Source organism: Boleophthalmus pectinirostris, unplaced genomic scaffold, assembly GCF_026225935.1.
Source record: "Boleophthalmus pectinirostris isolate CB_2022bp ecotype Guang Dong unplaced genomic scaffold, ASM2622593v1 HiC_scaffold_10, whole genome shotgun sequence".
Taxonomy (NCBI): Eukaryota; Metazoa; Chordata; class Actinopteri; order Gobiiformes; family Gobiidae; genus Boleophthalmus; species Boleophthalmus pectinirostris.
In genome coordinates, this window is record NW_026570971.1 from 843,267 (window position 1) to 853,266 (window position 10,000).

Below are 10,000 nucleotides of genomic sequence, written 5' to 3' on the forward strand. Positions count from 1 at the left end.
TGTGTTTTATTGTGAAGGGAACAGGACGCTCACCTCTGCTGACATTTTTGGGCCGATTTAAGTCATTTTGACCAAATTATCAAATTAAAATCGAACACAAACTCGTCCACAAACTGGAGCAGAGAACAGAGTCGGTTCATTTCTGCAGAAACGTCTCTGGACTCAATCCTCCCCTTCCTGCCGTCCTGCACGTCTCTGGCACCCTGTCCTGCCCCTGTCCTGCCCTGTCCTGCCCTGTCCTGCCCCTGTCCTGCCCCCTGTCCTGCCCCTGTCCTGCCCCGTCCTGCACCCTGTCCTGCCTGTCCTGCCCTGTCCTGCACCTGTCCTGCCCCTGTCCTGCCCCTGTCCTGCCCCTGTCCTGCTGCCCTGTCCTGCACCTGTCCTGTCCTGCCCCTGTCCTGCCCCTGTCCTGCACCTGTCCTGCCCCTGTCCTGCCCCTGTCCTGCACCTGTCCTGCCCCTGTCCTGGTTCATATTGACCGTGTGGATCTGAACAAACAGCAGCTGGAGTCAAAAGGGTAAAAACCTTTAAGTTTCTTATCAAAGTGCGACGTTGTGTTTGCATGTTCTGCCTGTGACTGAGGCAGGACCAACCACATCAACCCCACCTGTCAATCATTAAACACGTCTGCACTTTGACCCGGTTTACGTCGACCTCGACCTCGACCTGCTCCAAAACAAACTCCAAAAAGACTAAAGACTAAAGACTAAAGAGTCGCTGCACTTTCCTCTGACCAAGAGTTTAAACGTCTGTCAGGTTCCTCCTGATGTTTTCACATTTATTCTCAATCTGTGTGTCGTTCATTCGTTTTTTATATAAAACCAAAAATAAGAAAACAAAAAAACAACAGTTTTCTTCATTATTTGTCTCCAAAACCAAAATGAAAAAAAAACAGATAATGATTCGTTTTTTCAGTTTTTGATTTTGTGTTTAAATGAAAAATGGAAAAAACGGATAAAGACTGAACCAGGACTGAACCAGGACTGAACCAGGACTGAACCAGGACTGAACCAGGACTGATCCAGGACTGATCCAGGTCCGGGATCAGAGCGGGAACAGATCAGGACTCAAGATGGACTCCGGGTCTCTGTGGGGTCTGAGCCTCCGGTCTGGTCCCAGCCTTGTCCTGGTCTGGTCTCGGTCTCAGTCCCGCTCTGGTCCCAGTCTGGTCTCCGTCTTGGTCTGGTCCCGATCTCAGTTCTGCTTCGACCTGGTTTAGTTACCTGTTTACCTGGTTTAGTCTGGTTTAGTCCTGGTTTAGTCCTGTTAGTCCTGGTTTAGACCTGTTTAGTCCTGTTTAGTCCTGGTTTAGTCCTGGTTTTAGACTGTTTAGTCCTGGTTTAGTCCTGGTTTAGTCCTGGTTTAGACCTGGTTTAGTCCTGGTTAGTCCTGGTTTAGACCTGGTTTAGACCTGGTTAGACCTAGTTTAGACCTGGTTTAGTCCTGGTTTAGTCCTGGTTTAGACCTGGTTAGACCTGGTTTAGTCCTGGTTTAGTCCTGGTTTTAGACCTGGTTTAGTCCTGGTTTAACCTGGTTTAGACCTGGTTTAGTCCTGGTTTAGTCCTGGTTTAGTCCTGGTTTAGTCCTGGTTTAGTCCTGGTTTAGACCTGGTTTAGTCCTGGTTTAGACCTGTTTTAGTCCTGTTTAGACCTGGTTTAGTCCTGGTTTAGACCTAGTTTAGTCCTGGTTTAGACCTGGTTTAGTCCTGGTTTAGACCTAGTTTAGTCCTGTTTAGTCCTGGTTTAGACCTGGTTTAGTCCTGGTTTAGACCTAGTTTAGTCCTGGTTTAGACCTGGTTTAGTCCTGGTTTAGTCCTGGTTTAGTCCTGGTTTAGACCTGGTTTAGACCTGGTTTAGTCCTGGTTTAGACCTGGTTTAGTTGGTTTCCTGTTTAGTCCTGGTTTAGTCCTGGGTCCTGGTTTCCTGGTTTAGACCTAGTCCTGGTTTAGACCTTAGTTTAGTCCTGGTTTAGAGTCTGGTTAGGAGTCCTGGTTTAGACCTAGTTTAGAGTCCTGGTTTAGTCCTGGTTAGACCTAACCAGTTTAGACCTGGTGGTTTAGGTTTAGACCTGGTTTAGACCTGTTTAGACCTGGTTTAGACTGGTTTAGACCTGGTTTAGACCTGGTTTAGACCTGGTTAGACCTGGTTTAGTAGACCTGGTTTAGACCTGGTTTAGACCTGGTGGTTTAGACCTGGTTTAGACCTGGTTTAGCTTGTTTAGACCTGGTTTAGACCTGGTTTAGACCTGGTTTAGACCTGGTCCTGGTTTGACCTGTTTAGTCCTGGTTTAGACCTGGTTTAGACCTGGTTTAGACCCTGGTTTAGACCTGTTTAGACCTGGTTTAGACCTGGTTTAGACCTGGTTTAGACCTGGTTTAGACCTGGTTTAGACCTGTTTAGACCTGGTTTAGTCCTGGTTTAGACCTGGTTTAGTCCTGGTTTAGACCTGGTTTAGACTAGGTTTAGAGTTTAGACCTGGTTTAGACTGGTTTAGACCCTGGTTTAGACCTGGTTTACCTGGTTTAGACCTGGTTTAGTCCTGGTTTAGTCCTGGTTTAGACCTGGTTTAGTCCTGGTTTAGACCTGGTTTAGACCTGGTTTGACCTGTTTAGACCTGGTTTAGACCTGGTTTAGACCTGTTTAGACCTGGTTTAGACCTGGTTTTAGACCTGGTTTAGACCTGTTTGGTTTAGTCCTGGTTTAGACCTAGTTTAGACCTGGTTTAGACCTGGTTTAGACCTGGTTTAGACCTGGTTTAGACCTGGTTTTGGTTTAGTTTAGACCTGGTTTAGACCTGGTTTAGACCTGGTTTAGACCTGGTTTAGACCGGTTTAGACGTTTAGACCTGGTTTAGACCTGGTTTAGACCTGGTTTAGACCTGGTTTAGTTCTGGGTTGAAAACACAACCTTTAGTCTCTTAGTCCTACAAAATAAAATCTTAACTCTGTCATGTTCTGTTTGTTCTTTCATTTTCTTATTTCGCTCGTTCGATGTTAAAATCCAGATTTTCTGTCACTGAACAAACGACAAGAGGCTGAATATAACATCTGCTGTTCTACATCTACGGGCTAATGCAGACGGTTTGGGTTCTGGTTTGGTTTTGGTTCTGGTTCAGGTTCAGGTTCTGGTTCAGGTTTGGTTCAGGTTCTGGTTCAGGTTCTGGTTCTGGTTCAGGTTCTGGTTCTGGTTCAGGTTCTGGTTCAGGTTTGGTTCTGGTTGGTTCTGGTTCTGGTTCTGGTTCAGGTTCTGGTTCAGGTTCTGGTTCTGGTTCAGGTTCTGGTTCTGGTTCTGACCTGCCATCCGTCTCTGATCTTCTGGTTGAAGATTCCGTACTCGTAGCGAATCCCGTAGCCGTAAGCAGCCAGACCCAGAGTCGCCATCGAGTCCAAGAAACAGGCTGAGGACAAAGAGACAGAGAAAGAGTCACAGAGGAAAGAAACACTGCGGAACTTTCCCACAGCAGCGGCCGGTTCGGTTCGGTTCGGTTCGGTTCGGTTCAGTTTAGTTTAGTTTAGTTTAGTTTAGTTTAGTTAGTTTAGTTCAGTTTAGTTCAGTTTAGTTCAGTTTAGTTCAGTTTAGTTCAGTTTAGTTCGGTTTAGTTCAGTTTGTGGAAATGTTGTTGTTTTGCCTGGATCGTTTCTGCAGTCGTTTCATCCTCTCCACAGATCTGACTCGTAACATGACCTGGTGTCGCAGCCCGTCTGTCTCCATGGAGTTTAAAGTCACACTGTGGAACATTTCAGACCCGGTTTAGACGTGACGCAGTGAGGAACAGGATCCAGAGCCTCACTTTGGTCTTCAGTGTTTTTATGAACTCAGCTCAACATGATCCTGGACTTTTATTTTGCTTTTCTGTCTCTAAATTAATTCCTTTGTGCTTTATTCATTTATTTTATTGTTTATTCTTTATTAATTAATTTTATTGTTTATTCATTTATTTTATTGCTTACTGTTTATTCATTTATTTTATTGCTTACTGTTTAGTAATTTATTTGATTGTTTATTGTTTATTAATTAATTTTATTGTTTATTAATTTTATTGTTTATTAAACTATTTCATTGTTTATTAATCTATTTATTGTTTACTAATTTTATCGTTTATTAATTTTATTGTTTATTAATTATTTTTATTTCTTATTGTTTATTAATTGATTTGATTGTTTATTAATTTGATTTCATTGTTTATTAATTTATTTCATTGTTTATTAATTGATTTCATTGTTTATTAATTGATTTGATTGTTTATTAATTGATTTGATTGTTTATTAATTGATTTGATTGTTTATTAATTGATTTGATTGTTTATTCTGTTGCACTTTGGTCGGCCTGTGTTGTTTTTAAAGTGTTGTTCTAAATCAAGTTGCAGAACAGTTTTGTCTGAGCTGAAACGGAGCAAAGGATCATGGTCTTTGTATTTCCCTCTGGTTTTTCACATCTGCACAGACTCGCTTCAGAATCGTGTATTTTCTGGATGTATTTTTTGAAAACTCGATCTCCAAACGTCCAAACCGTGAGACACTAAACTCTGCCTCTGTTACGTCACATCAGAGTCTCTGACCAAACTCTTTCACTGGGTCCAAACGTCCAGAGTTTCCTCAGCTCGTCGTGGTCGCGGTCGTTGCTTCAGTTCCTCTCGCAGACTCTGCACTCGTCTGTTCCTCGTTCCTCGCCGCCGTTTGGAGCTCATGTTCTAACCATGTCGGTCGTGCGCAGACACGTCCGAGGTGTGACCGACTCCACAGAGCCACACGTGTTTGGAATCTGATTTTTCTCATTTCACAATTTCACAATCGGTTGACGGTGAATTACAAAACTCATCCAGAGGCATAAAAAGGTCCAAATCACATCATCTCACGCTCGTGTCTCTTCCTCTTTTTTTACTGCTTCTTTAGAATTTATTATCACCATTTCATATTTTTTACTCTTCGTTATTAAATTGTGATGTTTGACTCCTGCGTCCAAATCATTTCCTCTGAGAATCAATAAAGTTTGTGTAAATTTAAGTTTATTTTCTGAGCTGTTCTGGGTTAAAGATCCTTAAAGATCCACAGTGGAACTTTTCTCCTGGAGGATGTGGCCACTGCTTGGTTTTTTTTTCTTTGCGTCATAGAATTTTCCAAAATACAGAGTTGAATTTGTCCATCTCTGTGTAAAACGTGCGGCGCCGTCAGGTTAAGTTACAGGTCAGATCTGTGGAGAGGAGACGCCGCTCACGACCAGTAAGAGATTAAGTGATAAATAATGTTAATAATGTTTGTGGGACGTTTCAGGCTCCAGAAAAGTGACGCAGTGCATCTTTAGTAAAGAGTCGATGTTCTCACCCGCCAGACGGCCCAGACCTCCGTTCCCCAAACCAGCGTCCTCCTCGATCTCCTCCAGCTCCTCGATGTCCAAACCCAACTGAGACACGACAAACGAGAAGGAGACGAGAAGGAGACGAGAAGGACACAAGGACACAAAAAGGATGCAAGAAGGAAGTGAGAAGGACAAAAAAGGACACAAGGAGGACACAAGGAGGACACAAGGAGGACACAAGGAGGACACAAGGAGGACACAAGGAGGACACAAGGAGGAGACAAGGAGGAGACGAGAAGGCGACGAGAAGGAGACAAGAAGGAAACAAGGAGACAAGAAGGAAACAAGAAGGAGACGAGAAGGACACAAGAAGGAAACGAGAAGGAAACAAGAAGGAGATGAGAAGGAAACAAGGAGACAAGAAGGAAACGAAAAGGAAACGAGAAGGAAACAAGGAGACAAGAAGGAAACAAGAAGGACATGAGAAGGACACGAGAAGGAGACGAGAAGGAGACGAGAAGGACACAAGGACACAAAAAGGATGCAAGAAGGAAGTGAGAAGGACAAAAAAGGACACAAGGAGGACACAAGGAGGACACAAGGAGGACACAAGGAGGACACAAGGAGGACACAAGGAGGACACAAGGAGGACACAAGGAGGAGACGAGAAGGCGACGAGAAGGAGACAAGAAGGAGACAAGAAGGAAACAAGAAGGAAACAAGGAGACAAGAAGGAAACAAGAAGGAGAACGAGAAGGAAACAAGAAGGAGATGAGAAGGACACGAGAAGGAAACGAGAAGGAAACAAGGAGACAAGAAGGAAACGAAAAGGAAACGAGAAGGAAACAAGGAGACAAGAAGGAAACAAGAAGGACACGAGAAGGAGACGAGAAGGAAACAAGGAGACAAGAAGGAAACGAGAAGGAAACAAGGAGTACACAAGGAGGAGACAAGAAGGAGATGAGAAGGAGACGAGAAGGAAACAAGGAGACAAGAAGGACACGAGAAGGAAACAAGGAGACAAGAAGGACATAAGAAGGAAGTGAGAAGGACATGAGAAGGAGACAAGAAGGAAACAAGGTCATTTACACTGGAGAAAATCACCAACGACAAAAGTAAAAGTTCTGCATCTGAGTCTCGTTTCTGGACTTGATCTGTATTTTCTCCTGGTTCTGGTTCAGGTTCTGGTTCAGGTTCTGGTTCAGGTTCTGGTTCTGGTTCAGGTTCTGGTTCTGGTTTGGGTTTGGTTGAGCTCGGTTCCTCCTGTCGTCTCGTCTCTGGGCAGATTCACTGTTTGATTTGTTCCTGGAGGAAACTCGTCCAAACACCAGGAGAAACATGCAAAACTGGAGCTGGACTCAAGAGTAAAAGTATTTTTTGGTAGAGTTTTAGATCTGCTGAAGACGCAGATGTTGGACTCAGTTTATAAAAGTATCAGATAAACAAAAGGATTGAGTCACGTTCATGTTGGTTCCGTCTGTGAAGAGAAGTTGGATTTTTCAGTCGAGTTTGTGATTTTAAGTTTGTGCTGAACAAAGTGTCATCGTACTTTTTCATTTTGTGACTGTGATTCTGTAATTTTAACTTTTCAGTTCATTTTCTGATGATAAAATCCACAAAACACATTTTATGTTCGACTCAACTCATTTCAGATTTGGCAGCACAGTGGCTGAGTGTTTAGCACTCATGCCTCACAGCAAGAAGGTTCCCGGGTCTTTGTGTGTGGAGTTTGTGTGTTTCTCCTCGTGTCTGGACGAGTTTCCTCCAGTGGCTCCAGGAAAAACCTCAGAGTCCAGGTCAATTAAAAACAATCAATCAATAAATCTGCCCAGAGTCGAGAGGAGAACATCAACACTGGAGCTACAACCTGAACAAACATCTGTCCTGTTTCAAACTGCACTGTCCCCGTCTCCAAATAAATGAAATAAATACATTTATTTTATGCTCAACACAAATCTGCAATAAACACGAGTGTTTCTGAACGTTTTCACTCTCCACTCGACCGGTTAAACGTCTGTCTGGACAAAACACAGAGTCTGAAGTCGTTTTCCTCAGTTTCAGACTCTGTGACTCTGTGACATTCTGGGTCATTTATGGATTTGAAGTTTCAGGACTCGTTTGTGGGTCGTTTGTGTAAAGTGAAGTGACGTTTCAGACCTGGTACATGGCTTCGTCACACGTGTTCTGGACGCCCAGGTTCACCATCGTGTTCTGAAGAGTCCGACCCATGTAGAACTCCAGAGACAGGTAATACACGCGCTGAAACAGAAAGAAACACGCTGAAACACACGCTGAAACAGACAGAAACACGCTGAAACACACGCTGAAACACACAGACAGGTAATACACGCGCTGAAACAGAAAGAAACACGCTGAAACACACGCTGAAACACACAGACAGGTAATACACGCGCTGAAACAGAAAGAAACACGCTGAAACACACGCTGAAACAGAAAGAAACACGCTGAAACACACGCTGAAACAGAAAGAAACACGCTGAAACAGAAAGAAACACGCTGAAACACACGCTGAAACACACGCTGAAACACACAGACAGGTAATACACGCGCTGAAACAGAAAGAAACACGCTGAAAACACGCTGAAACAGAAAGAGACAGGTAATAAACACGCTGAAACGCTGAAAGAGAGAACACGCTGAACACAAAGAGAGAAACACACGCTGAAACACACGTTGAAACAGAGAGAAACACGCTGAAACAGAGAGAAACACGCTGAAACAGAGAGAAACACGCTGAAACACACAGAAACACACGCTGAAACAGAGAGAAACACGCTGAAACAGAGAGAAACACGTTGAAACAGAGAGAGACGGGTGATAAACACTCTGAAACACACAGATTTTTTACATTTATGAAAATTATTGTAAAAAAAAAAATCTAAACCCTTAAATCTGTCAGAAAATATCTTGGTGTTGAAGTGACGTGTTGATGCAGTGAGTTCAGTTTTTGAACTGAATCTGATGAAATTATTGTGACAATTGTGACACTAAATTTCCACATCGTTCGATCTGTAAAAGTGAACGGAAAGAAACGGAGGATTTAAGAGGAACCAGGAACTTTTCTTATTTATTCATTTTTCAAATATTTACACGAACTGAACTTTGCACATTTACAAACCCCCGAGTCTCTGTTTGGTTCAAACTCAAACGCAACAGAAAAAGTGAATCGAGAATCAGTCACAACGAGTCTAATAAAAATAAAAATCTAAAATTCAGCGTTGAACCTGTGCAAATGTTTTTATTTCCGTTTCTGTTTCAGCTGAAGTGGCTGTAAAAGGTGAAACAGAAGTTAAACAGAGGAAGTCGTGTTTGTGCTGCAATAATGTGACAAAACAAATGAAAGAACAGACTTTGGACTTTTGATTTTTCAATTTGAAACACAAAACATTTTATTGACTCGACTCAGAGTTTGGACACAAACGCAGAAAAACTCAACGTTTCTTTTCTTTGTGTTTAACATTTTTCTATTTGTCACACGGAGACGTCAGAAACATGAAGTGAGATTCTGTAGGAAAGTTGAAAAAGTTGAAACAGTTTTTGTGCAGCTCAAATCCTCGTTTTTTCTCTGGAGGATTTTCAGGATAAAGTTCCTGAGATGTTTTTTCTCTGTTCAGCCTCAGGGGCAGAAACGACACAAGAGCAGAAACCAAAGCCGATTTCATTTGTTTTCTGTTTTTAATCTAAAACAGATTTAGATTTTAGATTGTCACACTTTTCACAGTCTTCACACTCGGGTCAGTCACACTCAGGTCAAGTCACACTCGGGTCACACTCAGGTCAGTTACACTCGGTCAGTCACACTCGGGTCAGTCACACTCAGGTCAAGTCACACTCGGGTCAGTCACACTCAGTCAGTTACACTCGGGTCAGTCACACTCGGGTCAGTCACACTCGGGTCAGTCACACTCGGGTCAGTCACACTCGGGTCAGTCACACTCGGGTCAGTCACACTCGGGTCAGTCACACTCGGGTCAGTCACACTCGGGTCAGTCACACTCGGGTCAGTCACAGGGACGGACTGGGACCAAACCAGACCAAACTGGTCCGACTCTGTCCTCGGGTTTGAGGCTCAGAGAAAATCTACAGAAGAAAAATCCTGAAGAAACAAACGGAAAAATACAAACTTCTGATTGTCTGAACGAGTTTAGAGATTCTCCTGAAACTGTTGATGAAGAGAAAAATCAGTGTGTCATGTGTGTGTGTGTGTGTCTGTGTCTGTGTGTGTGTGTGTGTGTCAGTGTGTGTGTGTGTGTGTGTGTCATGTGTGTGTGTGTGTGTGTGTCATGTGTGTGTGTGTGTGTGTGTCAGTGTGTGTGTGTGTGTGTGTGTGTGTGTGTGTGTGTGTGTGTGTCAGTGTGTGTGTGTGTGTGTCAGTGTGTGTGTGTGTCAGTGTGTGTGTGTGTGTCAGTGTGTGTGTGTGTGTGTGTCATGTGTGTGTGTGTGTGTGTGTCTGTGTGTGTGTGTGTGTGTGTCATGTGTGTGTGTGTGTGTGTGTGTGTGTGTCATGTGTGTGTGTGTGTGTGTGTGTGTGTGTGTGTGTGTGTGTGTGTGTGTGTGTGTGTGTGTCTGTGTGTGTGTGTCAGTGTGTGTGTGTGTGTGTGTCAGTGTGTGTGTGTGTGTGTGTGTGTCATGTGTGTGTGTGTGTGTGTGTGTCAGTGTGTGTGTGTTGTGTGTGTGTCAGTGTG

The 10,000-nt window shown here is 43.5% G+C and overlaps 1 protein-coding gene across 2 annotated transcripts in view; it reads right to left on the reverse strand.

Moving 5' to 3' along the window:
- Positions 1 to 7,568, reverse strand: part of pygl (phosphorylase, glycogen, liver) — a 37,880-nt gene extending 30,312 nt beyond the window's left edge. For both annotated transcript variants that reach the window (XR_008632882.1, XM_055158799.1), the window contains exons 1-3: positions 7,452 to 7,568; positions 5,321 to 5,399; positions 3,293 to 3,396 (exon numbers count right to left, since the gene is read on the reverse strand). Coding sequence is in view for 1 of the 2 variants with exons in the window: in XM_055158799.1 (XP_055014774.1) it covers positions 3,293 to 3,396; positions 5,321 to 5,399; positions 7,452 to 7,523 (255 nt within the window). In the remaining variant the exon portion in view is untranslated. The remainder of the gene's footprint in view (positions 1 to 3,292; positions 3,397 to 5,320; positions 5,400 to 7,451) is intronic.
- Positions 7,569 to 10,000: the final 2,432 nt, after the last annotated feature.